We start from the raw sequence: 17722 nt of genomic DNA on the forward strand, positions 1-17722 counted from the left end.
CACATTTGTTCCCTCAGCCTCTGAGGCCCCGTGAGTCTGGCCCCTGCGACTCCCCACCTCCTCCCTGTCTATCTCCCCATCTGCCTTACGCTCCTCTAGCCATGAGACTTCCTGGGCTGCCAGAACACAAGCTGGTCCAATCTCAGGGCCTTTGCACGTGCTGCCCCTCAGCCCAGAGCTCCATTTCCTCCTTTTCCTCCTTTCTTCATTTGTCAAGTCTCTATCAAGCCCCCAGATAGGAAGCTTTTCCAAACCACAGCCCCCCATTCAGGGTCTCCCAAGCCCCAATTACATCCATTACGGCTGTCCATTTCCCTCGTGGACACTGCATCATGGAAGTGATTTCCATGTTTTCTTGTGTGATTATTGGGTTGTTTTTCTCACCCAGAGGCTTGGGAGCCCCTTGAGGACCAGACCTGGATCTGTCCTCTCTCCTAGGGCAGGGCTTGGTATACAGCAGATGCTCAGTTAATGCTTGTGGCATGGACAAATGGGAAGTAGGTAGGAGGGCTCTGCCTGTGGTGGGGGTGGGGGTGGGGGTGGTGGGTGGGAGGTAACTGAGGAAGGCCACGAGTTTGGTCCTCTCTGACAAGGTCGCAACAAAAGGCATTGTCAGAAGACTGTTCCCTCTAAGGCCTTGAATGCCAAAGAGAGGAAGAATTTGCATTTTTCTCTCCAGGGTACTAAGAACCACACAGCGGATGGGGCTGGGAGGGGTGCGGACAGTACATGGGCAGGTGGGAAGGGCTGGGGTGGTCGGACCAAGAAAGGGTTGGGGGTAGGGTTCTGTATGCTCACTGTGGCTTTGCCATCTACACAGTCATTAGCACCAGCAGAGGGGGGCAGATCGAGTCACAGACAGGGTGAGGATCTGAGCCCTCGGAGAGGGATTCACCCAGAAGTGTGGTTTTGCTGTAAAAGCAGTGAGGAGCCATGGAGGGTGTGTGAGCTGGGGAGAGACAGGATGTGGTGGGCAGTGGGCTGGTGCCAGAGATCAGTGGCTCAGCCTTTCATGGGAGGCCTTTGCCGTGGCCACGGGCACTCTGGATTGTCAGCTGCAGCCCTGTTCTGCAGAGGAGGAAACCGAGGCCAGATGGGCGTGGGAGAAGTGGCTGCTGGGGATGCCAGAGCTGTGGGCGTAATGGGGGGCATGTAGGCGGTGCGGGGTGCGGCCACAGCTGGGATTGAGCGGGGTAGTTCCTTTCCTGACTGCGCAGCAGTGTGTCCCTGGCACACATGGTGGGGAGGGTTCGTGGGCACAGCATGTCAGCATAGGGTGACACGAGACCATGACTCCATCCCTCCTTGGGTCCCCAGACCTGTGGGATCTTGCATTCCCTGCACGCAGGAGGCCCTGTCCCTGGCCTGTGGCTCAGATGGAATACCTAAGGGTCAGAAGTGACGGCTTCCCTCCTCCCTTCCACATCTGGCCCCTCGGCAGGGCCCATCCATTGGCGTCAAAACAAGTCCAGAATCTACCCACTTTTCTCCACAGCTTCACCCTGGTCCAGGCCTCAGTGTCCCCCCCTCCCAGATCCTGTCACAACGTCTCACTAGCTTCCTGCCATCTGTATTCCTGCGCCTGATAGCTCCTGTTCCCCATGGCAGACATGGAGGGGGGGGGGCTGACAAACAGTTCAGATCACACCCCTCCCCTGCTCACACATCCTCCACGGCTCCCCATTGCTTCCACTGTACAACTGCACTCCTCTTGCAATGCACAAGGCTTACATGGTAAGCCCTGCTGGCATCTTCCCCTCAGTCCTGTCTCAGGGCCTTTGCCCAAGCTGTGCCCTCTGCCTGGAACACTGTTTCCATGGCTGGCTCCTCTTCCTTCTCAACGTCTCGGCTGGCTATAGTGTCACTTCCTCAGAGAGGCGTCCGGGCTAAGGTCATCCTTTGCCATTGTTGCCTCTTTCCTTTCCTTCCTTGACTTCAGTGTTCGAAATTACCTCGATCATTTCGTTGTGTCCAATTTCCTCTCTGCCTCTTCAACCAGACTTGGGGCCTCTGAGGACAGGGTCCTCAGGGTTTAGCACAAGGTCAGGCACACAGTAGGTACTCAATAAATGTTGAGTGAGTGAATGACCAGATATGGGTGTTTGAGACCCAGGCCTGGGGGACCTGGAGATGAAGAGCATTCTGGGGGACACACCCAGGAGATACCTGAGAGTGACACTGGCCATGAAGATAGGGTGGGGAGTCTCTTGAGAGATCCGAGAAGCAAACTTGTGGCAAAAGGGTTGGGGAGAGTTAGGGTTACACACCAGGCAGGAGCACCTCTCTATGCCTTCTCTTCTCAGATGTGGGATCTGGGCTTCAGCGTCAGGCCTCTTGGGTTGGTTCCCGAAGTGTCATGTGGCCTGGGAAGGGGCCACCATTAGGGTGACACTACCCCTGCCTTCTGGGACTGTCATGAGAGGAAGAAGCATTAATTCACTGCCTACTGTGTGAGGCAGTCCTATTTCTATGGTGAGCAGGTACTGTACTCCCAACACTTTCTGTGCCTCCGATTTGATTCCATTTTCATGAAGGGACATCTCTAGATGGAGAAGCAGAGGCCTGAAAGTTAGCCTGACACTAACATTTATCAAACATGTATCAGGCACTGTGGCTGCCACCTTGCAACCCGGTTCCCCTCCCATCTTACAATTGAGAAGACAGGCGTGAGAAGTTAAATTAGGTGTCCGCGGAGTCCTGACTGTAGCCGGGCTGATGGCCTTTCCATCACACAGACAGGCAGAGCATGTCAGGTGCTCTGACTCAGTTTGCTAAACATGCTCTTTCTGGCAGTCTAGTGCTGGGAGATGCTGGGACCCTTGGGAAGACAGAGCCAGACACAACAAAAGGCTCCCTGGGAGAGGGGACCCTGGATTTTGCCAGGCAGGAAGGACGTTCCGAGGAGTGGAGCCAGCGTGGGCGCGGTAGCATGAGCCAGGCCAGGCCGTTGGATAGTTCTCAAGTGCCCCACTCAGAATGGGTTAGCGCGGGGGGGAGAGAGGGAAAAGGGGACGTGAACAGATTTACATTTCCAGGGAAAGGGGCCAAGTTCCACGGCCTAACCTACCAGGCGCCAACGCCCCGCCCCCGCTGCTAGCAGCCCTGGCAACGCCCCGCCCCTCCGCCCGCGGCCCTGGCAACGCCCAGCCCACTAGGCAGCACGCGGGTCTGCCAGCCTCGCTTCCGCGTCGCTCGCCCCGCCCCGAAAGGCCCCGCCCCCGAAAGGCCCCGCCCCCGCGCTCGCCTGGGCGGGGTTCCCGGCCGCGCTCTGGGGCGCGCGCTTCCTCCTCGCCCCCTACCCCCAGCCCCGCGGCGCGCACCCTCTGCCCCGCTCCGCGGGGCTCCCGGGGCCAATCCGGCCGCGGAGGTTCGCGCCCCGCCGCCGCCGGCTGCGCCCCCGCGCCTCCCGGGTCTCGGGCGGCGGCGGCGGCACAAAGAGAAGCAGCATGTCCGACCCCAGCTACTGGACGGCGGTGGCTGCGCCAGGCCACCGGAGCCGCCTTGCCAAGGGCGCGCTGCTGCAGCGCTCCAAGAGGTAGGGGGCACCGTGCGGGCAAAGGCGCGGCGGCCGGCCAAGCAAACACGAGTTGCCAGAAGTATACCCCGGCGGCGTGGCGAGGGCCGCTGTGTGTGGCGGTAGGGGGAAGAGGGTGGACGCTTTGGGATCAAGGTATTCGCTAGGGGCCCAGACACCCTCCTTTCGCCCTGTTACCCGGAGTTGGATGTCTGCCTGCCAGGGTCGCAGCTAGGGTGGTGACACAGGAAGCAAGGAGTTGGGACCGAGTCAGAATTCGAACCCGGGTCTCTAGGCCTGGGCAGACCTGGGGGGGGGGATCTTGGAAAAACTGAAGCTAGTCTGTCCTCGGGGCCCCGTCAGCGGAAATACTGTTTCAGAAGCAGATATTTGCTGCACGAGGCTGGCGAGCAGGTGGCGTGGCAGGAGTGGGTAAATCGGGAAAAATACTGGGTTTAACCACAGCAAAGCCTGGCCTGTCTTGGAGTCTCTGTTTCCCTTTCTGAAAAGCAAAGGCCAAGTAAGGGCTGTGGACTTTACAGGACTTGGGTCCAAATTCCAGCTCAGCCACTGCCTGGCTGTGTGACCTCAGGCAGTTCCTTAACCTCTCTGTTCTCGTTGGGGCATTCGTAGAGGGGAGCACAGGCAAAGGCGGGGCAGGGACAGCAGCTGCTAAAGGACCCCAAATACTTGGTTCAGGGCTTAGACTCTTCTCCCGGGTCCTGTGGAGTTACAGAGGGCTTAGGGGCACCTCAGGGATCAGGTGGGGGCAGCTGGCCTCAGGCCAGTGTTTCCTGCCATATTCTCACTCTGTGTTGTCCCACATGGGTGTTTATTGAATGGCCAGGCAGCTTCTCAGGGTCGTGGGCCTTCTCCAGGGAGGGCTGAGCAAATAGTGGACACTTGACCGATGCTCGGCAAGTGAACAAATGACGCCCAGGTTCCCCTCTGAGACCTCAGATATGGCTGTGTTTTCAAGAAGGCCCCATCTGAGCGCAAGAGGGAGGTGGGCCAAGTATTTCCCCAAGGCTGCTGCTGTGACAAATGGTGCAGCGTGGGGCTGAGGACCCAGATGAGAGCTGGGAGAGGATGTGGGACTGGCTGCTCTATGGGGGGCGGGGGGGTTGTTGGCAGGAAGTTTTGCAGGAACCTGTGGGTTTCACTTTTGCTTCTGCACATCAGACGAACAGGACAGTTCCCTGCGGCTGTTGACATCTGTGGCCTCAGTTTCCTAGGCTGGGAAATGGGTGCAGGTGGCCTCTCCCACCTCCGGGGCTGTTGGGATGGGCAAACGGTGACTGACTTCACTGGGGAGGCATTGCCTGCCCTCCCGCTGTGCGTCCTAGGCCCTGCAGGAGTTGTGGGGAGAGAGATGACACTGTACGTGCCCACCGCAGTCTACCCAGTGCTGGGCCCAAAGCTGAACACTGTGTATGTAGTTCATCAAACCTTCCCGGCACCTTGCAAGGTATATAGATGGGGAAACTGAGGCTCAGAAGGGCAGCTGCACCTGGAGCCGTGGACAGGCTGGATGCCTTGTTGCCTCGGTCGGTTGCTGACCATGCTGTCCCGTGCCTTAGCCTGCACTGTGCCTTCTGCCTGGGACACCATTCCTGGCCCTGTGAGGCCCTGAGGTTTCATCTCTTCCTCCCTGAGCCACTGAGCTGCGTTGGTGGCTCAGAGTATGTGGGCTGATGCTCTTGTCGAGAGCAGGCAGAGCTGTTGCTGGGCGACCGCACCAGGGAGGGAGGGAAGACGGGGTTGCTCTCAATTTCCCTCTGCCAGGGTGGGGGGCTGGGGCTGGGGCACAGGTGGGAGAGGCTGGGCCAGGGTGGGGGTGGCCTGGGCTGGGGGGGGGCGCGGTCTGGAAGAAGGGAACTGGGATGGAGGGAGGGAAATGCGTGGGCAAAAGTTAAGTAGGACGGGACCTAGCTGCAAGATGCTGACTTGAGGGTTTTTAAGGGTCATGTTGGCATTTTGGGGGGATCCGGGGGAGGAGGGTTGCCAAGACATTTGGGGCCGTGGGCCTGGGAAGGGGTGCATGGGATGGAGTGGGGACCTGCCTCAATTCCCAGTGGGCTCCAGGGTCTTCTCCACCCTTTGCCTTATTTGTCAATGCTCCTGGCAGTGGGCCTGGCATAGGCAAGGGTGTGGGGGTGGGATCATGAACACAGAAGCGTGAGAAGGCGAGCCAGGGGCTCCTGGCCATGGGCAGGGTCCATCAGGAGGCCGGAAGTGCTTGATGCCACCACCAATAATAACCACCGTAATCTTAATAATAGGTAATATTTGTCAAAAATGGCTATCCCAGGCCTCAAAGGCTGAGCTTGGGGCCATGTGGGCATCCAGCTGGGGCCAGAGTGGCAGTGGTCACACCTAGCTTCTCGTCCTGCCCCAAAGCCGTATGTGTGCTCTGGCCTGGGCACGTGGTCCTCTGAGCCCAGAGGCCTGGGCCAGCACCTGACTCCGTCCCCGCCTCTCCCGACAGCTGCCGCAGTGGGAACCGCAAAAGCCTCGTGGTAGGAACGCCCTCACCGACCCTTTCCCGGCCCCTGTCTCCGCTCTCTGTCCCCACAGGTGAATGCGGGAACAAGCATGCAGGGGCGGCGTCCTGTCTTTACCCCCTCTGACTCAGTGTCCCCCACCTCCTCCCCAGCAGGCAACAGTCCCCTGGATAGTCCTCGGAACTTCTCAGCCGCGTCTGCTGTGAACTTCCCCTTTGCCCGAAGGTGAGTGGTCACTGGCTTTGAGGGATGGTGTCAGCACAGCTGGTGAGGGGACAGGCAGGGGCATGTGCTTGGTGGCTGGGCCTGCCTCCTCATTCACTTTTTCACCTCCCCTATCCCCTGCCCCGTGGTGGTCTCTCCCTCTGGCTTCTGCCCCTGGCAAACATGCACGGCCTTCTGCAGCCACATCCCACGCGTGGACAGGTAATTTCAGGGAGCCCTTGGGGAGGAGGAGGGCACGCCTTCCAGTCTAAAAACTATTAACTCACTAAAAGTCATGAATTCACTTAATAACAGCTGGTAAAGGACCTGTTGTGTATCGGGCGCTTAAATGTCACTCATTCACTCCGTAACATTTATTCAGTACTTGCCACGTGCCGTACCCTATGCTGGGGGCCGAGGAAGGGGAAGCTGGACTCTGGCCTTTGGGGACTCCTCAATCTGGTGGGGGTGATCAGCATGTATCCCAGCAGCTGCAACTCAGAGAAGTCAGAGCTTTGATGGGGTATGCATTGGCAGCTGGGTCAGGGAGGACTTCCCAGAGGAGATGTCTGAAGGATGAGGAGAAAACACATAGCGGACTTGTTCACCTTGAATCTCTGTTCTCAGCCTTTTCAGAAGATTCCTCCTCCAACAGGGCCAGAATCTGCCAGCCATGGTATCTGTCTTTAGTCCCCACAAACCACGGGGGCCATGCCTTCCTTCCAACTATTCTGGTTCTCCTCTCTAGGGCTGACGGCAGAAGATGGTCCCTTGCATCCCTCCCATCTTCTGGCTATGGAACCAACACGCCCAGCTCCACCGTCTCGGTACCCACAGTCCCACCTTGGCCAGCAGACAGGCGGGTGCGAGGTGGGGCGGGACACGTCTTTGGTTTTTATCAAGGTGTTGGATAGTTGTCCAGTCAGCCAACATCCTGGCTGCCCCCTTTGTGCCCCATTCTGGGCAATGTATGGGTCCCTGAAAAGACCCAGCTTCAGTCCCAAGGAGCCCCCAGTCTGGAGGACACAGACATCCTCGTCCCATGGGGTTAGTGCCTGGCCAGAGGGAGTCTTGGGGTTGCCTAGGGTGCAGGCAGGGAGGCTTGCTGGAGGAGGGGGCATCAGAGCTAGGGTTTTGAGGGATACATAGGAGCCAGGCAGGAGCATATTACCATCCAGTGACCAGCAGGCAGCCTAGGCCTTGACAGGTAATGCTGGGGTTCTGCCTTTGGCGCTGACTGTGAACTCGTGGCCCTGATACCCCCTCCTGCCAGTCGAGCTCATCCTCCCGGGAGCGCCTCCACCAGCTTCCTTTCCAACCGACGCCGGATGAACTATGCTTCCTGTCCAAGCATTTCCGCAGCTCAGAGAGCGTGGCTGACGAGGAGGGCGGCAACCGCTCACCCCACCTTCGCCCCCGTTCCCGCAGCCTCAGGTGGGTCTTGACCTCTGACCCCAGCCCCTCCCTGGGCTGGCTTTGGGGCCCACATTGTGGCTCTTCCTCTATGTCTGCCCCTGACCCTGTCCAAGCCTGGCCTCTGATCCTTGACCCTCCCCTGGACTGGGTCTCTGGTTCCATGTCACAAGCTGACTGTGTGTCGTCCACCCCCCCCAGCCCAGGACGCACAACAGGGACCTTCGACAATGAAATCGTCATGATGAATCATGTGTACCGGGAGAGGTTCCCCAAGGTGGGCAGTGCCGATGGCTGGACCAGCCCTAACTCCCCTCCATATTGTTGTCCCTCCGTGGCATTCTGTCTTCTTGGCTCTATATCCCCCTCTGTCCCATTTCTGTCTGTCCCTATCTCTCTGTCTCAAACCACCGCCCCCCCAACCTAGGCATATTGCTTCTCCCCTCCCCCTAGTTCTCTGACCCCATCGCCACGTCTTTCCCTGCAGCTGTGTCTCTTGCCCCCATCTGTGTGTTGCTCCCCAGCCCCCTCCAATGACCAGGTTGCCCTGTCCACCCTGCCCAGGCTACGGCACAGATGGAAGGCCGTCTGCAGGAGTTCCTGGCTGCCTTTGCGCCCGGTGCCCGGCTGGCACTGGCCGATGGCGTCCTGGGCTTCATCCACCACCAGATCATCGAGCTGGCCCGCGACTGCCTGGCCAAGTCTGGAGAGGCACTCGTCACCTCCCGTTACTTCCTGGAGATGCAGGAGAAGCTGGAGAGGCTGCTGCAAGATGTGCGTGGGAGGGGGGGAGGTTTAGGGGTCCCCGGGCAGGCCAGGGCCCAGGACCTGCAAGTGACCCCAGCACCCACCTGCCCCCAGGCCCATGAGCGCTCGGACAGTGAGGAGGTCGGCTTCATCGTCCAGCTTGTCCGGAAGCTGCTCATCATCATCTCGAGGCCAGCGAGGCTCCTTGAGTGCCTGGTGAGTCTCCGCACACGGCCGGGTGACGGTCCTGCCAAGGTACAGGAGACAGTGCCCCTGGGGTAGAGGTTTGAGAGGCACACAGGGCACCTCCAGGCTGGGCTGGGCTTCTTTCCCCAGGGAAGGGTCAGGCGCTGAGACTCGGAGGGGAGAGCTGGAGCCGCCCCTCGGGCTGCTCCGGACAGAGGGAACAGCATGTGCCAAGGCCTGGAGGTGAGACTGAGCCCCGGCTGACCAGCCTCTCTGCACCCCCAGGAGTTTGACCCCGAGGAGTTTTATCACCTGCTGGAGGCTGCCGAGGGCCAGGCCCGAGAGGGCCAGGGCATCAAGACGGACCTGCCGCAGTACATCATCGGGCAGCTGGGCCTGGCTAAGGACCCCCTCGAGGGTGAGCTGACAGGGGAGTGGAAAGAGAAAACCCAAGGAGAGACTGGGGCAGAGCTGTGATTCGAACCCAGGCCCGTCGACTTCACAGCTGCCATACTGTCCTTCGTCTCTCTGGGGCCCTGCCCTCGGCCACCTGCAGGGCGCACTGTGGGAAGGTGCACTGGGGTTCCTGCGGCAGACAGCCACACGCCAGACCCTCCGACCTGCTGGGGCCTCCGATGCCGAGTTAAGATGGACCAGGGAGCTACCATGAGCAATAGCATTGCTATTATCTCATGAAATACTTTCCCGATGTCATCTGACTGTGGCCCAGGAGGTAGACTCGGAGTCAGACAGGGTGACCCGTGGGCTGGACCAGGCTGGTCAAGAACTCCCCCAGACAGCTGAGGCAGGAGAACTGAGACGTGGTACTAGGGGAGCATCGAACTTGGACCTGGCCTGGTCCAGGTGTGGTCCCAGGCGGCTCTGGTGAAAGGTCGATGTGTAAGCTGAGTGCTGGCGGATGGAGAGGTGACCAGGTACAGATCTGGGGAAGAGAGGCAGTGAACCAGGCAGGGGGAAGGGTGAACGCAAAGGCCCTGAGGTGGAACCATGCCTGGTGCGTGGGCAGAACAGCGGGGAGGAGGGGTGTGGCTAGAGCCAAGGAAGGAGGGAAGCCGGGAGGAGGCGAGGGGGTTGGCAGGGCTTTGCGCTGGGGCCAGTATCTACCCAGCGTCATTGCTGTGTTAACCCTGGGACCAAGCTGCCATTGTCCCCATTTAAAGCTGGAAAGACTGAGGCTCTGGGTAGATGAGGTTGAGCAGGGGTTCAGACCTCGGTGGGCCCAAGGCCAGACCACTTATAGATTTGCTGTGTGGCCATGGCTGTATTCGGCTGTCCAGTGGAGATAATGCAGGTGGCGCCATGGGTGGCCCCAGGGTCAGAGGAGGCAGAGAGTGGCCAGGCAGTTGGCAGCTGAGACTATGGGGCAGATCATCTATCCAGTGCCCCCCCTGGGGGAACCCACTGAGTGAAAGGGGCTGCATTCAAACCCAGGCCTCCTTCGCCCGTGAGACTCCACTGTCCCATCCCAGCCCTGTCCCCTGACTGTGAGACACTGTCTTTATTGCCATCATCATGGCTCATGTTCATCAACCACTCACTCGGGACCACCCCTCTGCCAAGCCCTAGGGCCAGAAAATTGCGGGGGGGGGGCTCCCTCTGGGCCATACCCTAAGCTGAGGAGGATATTAGGAGCCAAAACCCAGAGGGCCCATGTCACAGCCTGTGTTAACAGGCCCAAGGCTTGGAGCCAGGATGACAGCTGTGCCATTCAGAGGCTGGGCTTCCCACTGGTCCTTCTAGAAGGTTCCTCAGCCGTTGCTTAGTCTGGTCTCCTGGGTTTGGCCAAGACCTGGACATCGTAGGGGCTCAATGATGGTATCATGGGAGCTGGTCAGGGAGGCACCATGTCCCCAGCCCAGGATGAGCCTTGGAAGCCGTGGGAAATCTCTGGGGGATCAAGGGGCAGGGCATGGAGGCCCCATTTGAGGCTCCTCCCTTGTCTTACAGAGATGGTGCCTCTGAGTCACCTGGAAGAGGAAGGACAGCCTCCAGCACCTGAGTCCCCGGAGGTAAGTCACAGAGCTTTGATGCTCCCACCTGTCTTGTTCTTTTCAAGGTAGACCAGGAGGCCATGGGAGGGGCTGGGTTTGTTGAGGTTTTGCATATAATAGGTGCTTATTAATGCCAGACTTCAGGGAGAAGGTAAAGGCAAGTGAGACTACCCTGCCATGGTGGTTGCAGACTGGAGGGGGCACCGGAAAGGGGAGTTTTGGAGGATGTATAGGAGTTTTCTGGAAGGAAAACATGGCTTGAGCCAAAGCTCAGGAACTCAGAAGCTGAGCTGGAGAAGTTTGGAAGGAGGAAGTAGCATCAGACGCGAGGCCCAGTGGTTGGGACTCGAGGGAAAGGAGAGCCTGGCCTACTCTGAGGTGGGGCAGGACCCTGACCCCTTCTTGCCCCCTAGAGCCGTGCCCTCGTCGGCCCATCACGGAGGAAGCCATGTGAGAATGACTTCGAGACCATCAAACTCATTAGCAACGGGGCCTACGGGTAAGTCCTCGGGTCCCCCATAGACCCATTTCTCAGATGCCCATGGGGATGACTGAGGTCCAGGTGGTCCCTGAGTGTGGAGATAGGAAACTGAGGCCTGACGAGGGAAGTAGAGATGCAGTACAGCCAGGCCAGGGCCTCAGACAGGCTCATCCATGGTCTAGGCCGTTACCTGCCCCAGGTACAGGGAGTTGTAGGTATTTCGGGACCACGCAAGGAAAAAGATGGCCGTGCGGCAGCAGGGGCATGCAGTGAGCATTATCTTAGTGCCACTTTGATGGATTTGCGTGCAGGTGGGGTGGGAGGGGGAGTCCTGCACAGCATAAGACTATCCAGCGGGGGGACTAGAGAGGGGGCTATGCGTCTAGGTGATGTCACTCAGCAGCGTGGCCAGGAGTCTGGGTCAGACAGCTCCGAAAGGCAGTAGTGGCTTGGGGCCTTCACAGCCCCCAGGGTTTATCTTACCGATAGCTAGTCAGTTTGAGGCAGTTCTACTAGATACACAAACTTGGCAAGCTCTAAATGGTTCAAAATCTGCTCATTTCACCTCTACGTAAAGCGATTTGAGCCTGGTGCCGGGGGGCTTTTGAGCTAAAGGGTCTCCATCTACTGTGAAGAAGTAATGTAGGGGCTATCTTTGGCTTCTCGATGTGACACCAGGGAGGGGCAGCTTAGACCCATAGGGGGGCTGCTTTCGGAGAGGGGCTGGGGAAGGAGAAAGGGTGTCCCGGATGTAGGGCACAGCACGGGCAAAGGCCTGGCTGGTTGGGTTCTGGGCCCAGGCCAGGCCCCACTGCCTGCGGGGGCCTCAGTGTCCGGCCTCAGTGACCCCGGCTCTCCCAGGGCTGTCTACCTGGTGCGGCACCGAGACACACGGCAGCGCTTTGCCATCAAGAAGATCAACAAGCAGAACCTGATTCTTCGCAACCAGATCCAGCAGGTCTTTGTGGAGCGTGACATCCTCACCTTTGCCGAGAACCCATTTGTGGTCAGCATGTTCTGCTCCTTCGAGACCCGGCGCCACTTGTGTATGGTCATGGAGTATGTGGAAGGTGCGGTCTCGAGGGCTTGTATGCCTACGGTGACGGGGAGCTCACCCTCTACCCAAAAGATAGTCCATCCTTTGACCAAGCTGGGGTCTGCTCTGTCCTCCAAGGGGTCCCGGCCTGCCTCGGGGGACCCTCAGTCTGTGGTGCAGGGGCCCATCCTGCGGGGTTGGGGCTGAGGGAGCTAAAGAGGAGTGTGAGAATAGGACCCTGGGGGATAGGGTAAGGATGGACACCTTTGGCAGGGGGTACTAGTGAGCAGAGGCCTGAAGGCCAGAAGTAAGAGCAGGGAAGGGAGGGAGGTGGGGGTTGGAAGGGCCAGGATGGTTGGGGGCCAGGAAGAGGAGTTGTGGCAGCAAGTTTACCATTTAAGAATGAGCAGGCCCTTCAGGTGAGTGCAGCGGTGTGTGTTGATCGAGGTGCTTCTATTGCAAGGAGAGGGAACGAGCACTTAGGAGGCACCAGCTGTGTACAGGGTAAGGGACTGTGCCCTTACGGAGCTGCTGTCCTTCCAGGGGGAGAATCAGGAGTCGAGATCTGCCCTCCCTCCTGCCCCACTTGGTTCCCCACCTTGGTTCAGTACAGACTGGGGACGTTTTGCAGGAGGTTGGAGTGGTCCTGTAAGCCCCGGGGCGAGGCTATAGAGCCCAGGGCCTCTGTGAATGCATCTGCGCCCCCCACAGGCGGCGACTGTGCCACGCTCCTGAAGAACATGGGCCCACTGCCCGTGGACATGGCCCGCATGTACTTCGCCGAGACGGTGCTGGCACTCGAATACTTACACAACTATGGCATTGTGCACCGTGACCTCAAGCCTGACAAGTGAGCAGCCTGGGGCCTTGGGGCGGGAGAGGGGGGGAGCAGCGCCTCTGATTGGGGTCTGGGGCTTCGCAGAGCCCCGCCTGTCTGGATTCTGCTGGCCCCTGGGGCCCCTGGTGACAGGAAGACACAGAACAGTGGCAATGTTGGGCACCTGGTGTGTACAGAGGAGATCAGGTACTTAATAGGCACCTGTTGTATGCAAGGGAAGGATAGTACATTTATGGAGGGGCTGCCAGGCAAAGAGAATGTGCCCTTTAGGATGCACAAAATACACAGGAGAAGGGCCTGTGCACTCACAGAGCTGCTGCTCCAAGGGGAGAGAACGTGCACTTAGGAGGCGCCATCTATATACTGAGAGCAGGGATATGCCCTTTGCAAGACCTTACATGTGAAGGAAGGGACTGTGCATGTCTTGAGCACCTGTTGTATGTTCGTGCAGGCAAGAAAGGAAGAGAATGTGTTTATCGAGAGCCTCGGGAGGTTTATTTTACTCTAGCACCTAAGAAGCACCTACTGCATGCCGGGTCCTCTATGGGTGACTGTAAGACACATGTATGAATAATCCTTCATGCTTTGTAACCCCTACATACTTTGCAAGGCATTCTTGCCTGCATTAATTGAGCACCTGCTATCCATAGATTCAGGGGCTGTTCTTTTTTTTTTTTTAAAGATTTTATTTATTTATTTGACAGAGAGAGAGACAGCAAGAGAGGGAACACAAGCAGGGGGAGTGGGAGAGGGAGAAGCAGGCTTCCTGCCGAGCAGGGAGCCCAATGCAGGGCTCGATCCCAGGATCCTGGGGGATCATGACCTGAGCCGAAGGCAGACGCTTAACGACTGAGCCACCCAGGTGCCCCCAGGGGCTGTTCTTATATCACGTGCCCTGTGGATACCAGGCAAGAACCTCGAGTTTCTCGGGTTCTGGCCTCGTGGAGGTGTGAACAGAAATGTCGAGAGCCTGCGTGTTTTCAGGCATCTTGCAGTTTGTGAGTAGCTTAGAAAACAAAGCGGATGTGTATTTGGCAGCTGCTGTATACCTAGACATGTGCTCGTTTTCAGGAACCCAGATGGCAGTATGACTAACTCCTCTCACAATGATGACCCCTTCGGATTTATAAAGCACATTTTTTTAAATCTGGTGCGTAAATTCATGGGGCACCAGCTTTGTATAAGGTGATTAGAGGAACAGTTACTAGGCGATGGCTGCGTGCCAGGCCCAGAACACTTCAGCTGCCTTTGTGTTAAAGTTTTTGTTTTGAGAGCAGCATTGAGCACCTACTGTCCCTTTCTCAGATGAAGATACTTGCTCCGTGGAGGTGTGAACAGAAGCGTTAAGAGCCCTGCCTGTTTCCAGGGCATCTCGTAGTTTGCCAGCAACTCAGAAGATAAAGTGTGTATTTGGCACCTGTTGTATACCTGGACCTCTGTGTTCGACACTCTAAGGATGCCCTGTGCCCAGCAGACCTCTGTGGATCATCCTAGAGTGGGCTGGGGTCTCCCGAGTGTGTCAGGTTAAACCCCAAAGCAGGACCCGCCCCTCCCAGGCTCGGGACCCTCATCTGCAAAAAGGCTCAGGCAAGTGTCCAGCCCCAGAGGGCTCAGGGAGGTGGGCACACATAACAGGTGCTCGAGAAAAAAAATTTTTTTTTTTCACTTTGGAAGATTTCAAATACATCCCGAAGTCAAGAGAAGGTGCATTCATTTGCTAGGGCCATCAGAGCACAGTAGCACGGACTAGGCAGCTGAAGCCACAGAAGTGTATTCTCACAGTCCTGGAGGCCAGAAGTCCAAGATCAAGGTATCAGCAGGGCTCCCTCTGAAGGTGCCGGGGAAGGATCTCTTCCAGGTCTCTCCCCCAGCTTCTGGTGATTTCGTGGCTCGTGGCGGCATCGCTCCGGCCTTCACGTGGTGTCCTCCCTCTGCATGTCCGTGTCCACATGTCCCCTTTTCATAAGGACACCAGTCCTATTGAATGAGGGACCACTATGTTCTAGGACGTCCTCATTTAACTAGTCACGTGACCATCCTCCCTCCAAATTAGGTCATATTTGTAGTTCCTGGGGGTGAGGACTTCCACATGGGAATTTGGGGATACACAGTTCAGCCCAGAACAGAAGGGTCCAGTGCCCCCGCCGTCTACTCCCCACATCCATCCTGATCCTGCAGCTTCCAACACTCGCCCAGTCCTGCTTCCTCCCACTTCCAGCTCCCCCCTCCCCCCAGGATGGGTAATTTGAAGCATATCCCCGGCATCATAGCATTTCATTTCTAAGAAGGAAAACATTTTTCTTAAATAGCTCATATAGTCAGTGTTCAAGAGGTGAATGTTTTTTAGACAGGCATGTGCCCATAGGAACTCCGGAAGTATTGGTTGTCTTAACAGTGGATGGCCCCAGGCCTGCCTAAGCCCTTGGTTTTTGATATTTTTTAAAATTGTATTTTATTTTTATTTTGTTTTTTTAAAAGATTTTATTTATTTATTTGACAGAGAGAGGCACAGTGAGAGAGGGAACACAAACAGGGGGAGCAGCAGAGGGAGAATCAGGCTTCCCGCTGAGCAGGGAGCCTGAGGCGGGGCTCGATCCCAGGACCCTGGGACCATGACCTGAGCCGAAGGCAGACTGCTTAACCGACTGAGCCACCCAGGCGCCCCAAGCCCTTGGTTTTAACTGCACCTGGGGGCTACACCAAAATGGTTTTCCTCAGTTGATGTACGCAGTAGTTGCTCAAGAAACGTCTCTTATTTTTAAAAATAGTGGCTGCCCATAGTAGGTGCACAGAATTATTTTTTTTTTATGGAGTCGAGGTATGTAGGATGTGCCAAATAAAGGGTTTATCAAACAGCTTGGATATACACAGTGAGTTCTCTAGAAATGAAGCAGCCCGTGTACCAGGAGGTACATAAAAATGTGACTTTATGGGGCGCCTGGGTGGCTCAGTCGTTAAGCGTCTGCCTTCAGCTCAGGTCATGATCCCGGGGTCCTGGGATCGAGCCCCACATCGGGCTCCCTGCTCCGCGGGAAGCCTGCTTCTCCCTCTCCCACTCCCCCTGCTTGTGTTCCCTCTCTCGCTGTGTCTCTCTCTGTCAAATAAATAAAATCTTTAAAAAAAAAAAAAGTGACTTTATAAAGATGGTCCATGTGGTTCTATCACCTAACAAGACGTGCATGTACTTAAGCTGATGGGAAAACTTGAAGAGCAGGGTACATGGTAGGTGTCCAAGTTTTTGCCATTTTTTTTAAATTTTTTTATTGTTATGTTAATCCCCATACATTACATCATTAGTTTTAGATATAGTGTTCCATGATTCATTGTTTGTGCATAACACCCAGTGCTCCATGCAGAACGTGCCCTCCTCAATACCCATCACCAGGCTAACCCATCCTCCCACCCCTCTCCCCTCTAGAACCCTCAGTTTGTTTTTCAGAGTCCATCGTCTCTCATGGTTCGTCTACCCCTCCGATTTCCCCCCCTTCATTCTTCCCCTCCTGCTACATTCTTCTTTTTTTTTTCTTTCTTAACATATATTGCATTATTTGTTTCAGAGGTACAGATCTGAGATTCAACAGTCTTGCACAATTCACAGCGCTTACCAGAGCACATACCCTCCCCAGTGTCCATCACCCAGTCACCCCATCCCTCCCATTCCACCCCCCACTCCAGCAACCCTCAGTTTGTTTCCTGAGATTAAGAATTCCTCATATCAGTGAGGTCATATGATACATGTCTTTCTCTGTTTGACTTATTTCGCTCAGCATAATACCCTCCAGTTCCATCCACGTCGTTGCAAATGGCAAGATCTCATTCCTTTTGATGGCTGCATAATATTCCATTGTGGTATATATATATATATATACCACATCTTCTTTATCCATTCATCTGTCGATGGACATCTTGGCTCTTTCCACAGTTTGGCTATTGTGGATATTGCTGCTATAAACATCGGGGTGCACGTACCCTTTCGGATCCCTACTTTTGTATCCTTGGGGTAAATACCCAGGAGTGCAATTGCTGGATCGTATGGTAGCTCTATTTTCAACTTTTTGAGGAACCTCCATACTGTTTTCCAGAGGGGCTGTGGTAGGTGTCCAAGTTGTTAAAAGTGGGTCTCCTCATGAGGTGCACAGAAAGATTTCTGTATACAGCAGATGCTCAAAGTATGTTCATTGTTCAACAGGGAATGTAAACAATAAGTGCTTGCAAAGCATTTAGTTTGGTAAAAAGAATGGACACATGTACAAACATGTATTTTAGATCCACCCAGTAGGTGTTCAGACGTTTTAACGCACAGTTGGGCGACGGAGTGATTCTCAGGAAATTTGTATTTGAACAGTGGAGTACACAGTTGGTGCTCAGCAGCAACAGCGGACGCATCCAGTAGGTGCACCGAGATGTTTGCCAGATTTGAAATACCGCCCAAGACCTACTGGTTCTTGTGATAATGTGCCTGTGTTCAGGAAGCTCTTTCAGACCCCCTCCGGGGAGTGAAGCTGCCCTGGCTGGACCTCAGCCCACCTGGGGTGGCACCAAGTTCTGGGGTGGCATGAGCGGCCAGGCACCTCGGGCCCCCGGCCCTGAGTGCACCACCCACCCGCCCACAGCCTACTCATCACCTCACTTGGCCACATCAAGCTGACCGACTTTGGCCTGTCCAAGATTGGGCTCATGAGCATGGCCACCAACCTCTACGAGGGCCACATCGAGAAGGACACCCGGGAGTTCGTGGACAAGCAGGTGTGCGGGTGGGCAGGGGGCCGTGGGTGTGGGACCACCTC

The 17722-nt window shown here is 56.4% G+C and overlaps 1 protein-coding gene across 12 annotated transcripts in view; it reads left to right on the plus strand.

Moving 5' to 3' along the window:
* The window catches only part of MAST3 (microtubule associated serine/threonine kinase 3), a 38797-nt gene that overhangs the window by 10563 nt on the left and 10512 nt on the right, over positions 1-17722 (plus strand). For 3 of the 12 annotated variants that reach the window (XR_004300421.1, XM_032412435.1, XM_032412426.1), the window contains exons 3-16: positions 6003-6091; positions 6171-6243; positions 6424-6444; positions 6971-7085; positions 7496-7656; positions 7837-7912; positions 8200-8409; positions 8497-8598; positions 8854-8986; positions 10537-10598; positions 10994-11079; positions 11923-12131; positions 12809-12947; positions 17549-17681. Coding sequence is in view for 11 of the 12 variants with exons in the window: in XM_032412435.1 (XP_032268326.1) it covers positions 6003-6091; positions 6171-6243; positions 6424-6444; positions 6971-7085; positions 7496-7656; positions 7837-7912; positions 8200-8409; positions 8497-8598; positions 8854-8986; positions 10537-10598; positions 10994-11079; positions 11923-12131; positions 12809-12947; positions 17549-17681 (1609 nt within the window). In the remaining variant the exon portion in view is untranslated. Of the gene's footprint in view, positions 1-3366; positions 3536-6002; positions 6092-6170; positions 6244-6423; positions 6445-6970; positions 7086-7495; positions 7657-7836; positions 7913-8199; positions 8410-8496; positions 8599-8853; positions 8987-10536; positions 10599-10993; positions 11080-11922; positions 12132-12808; positions 12948-17548; positions 17682-17722 lie in introns of those variants that run through there. The other 9 variants (XM_032412428.1, XM_032412431.1, XM_032412432.1 and 6 more) reach the window with 9 other exon arrangements.

The sequence above is a fragment of the Phoca vitulina genome, unplaced genomic scaffold (genome assembly GCF_004348235.1).
Source record: "Phoca vitulina isolate PV1807 unplaced genomic scaffold, GSC_HSeal_1.0 scaffold13, whole genome shotgun sequence".
Lineage (NCBI taxonomy): Eukaryota > Metazoa > Chordata > Mammalia > Carnivora > Phocidae > Phoca > Phoca vitulina.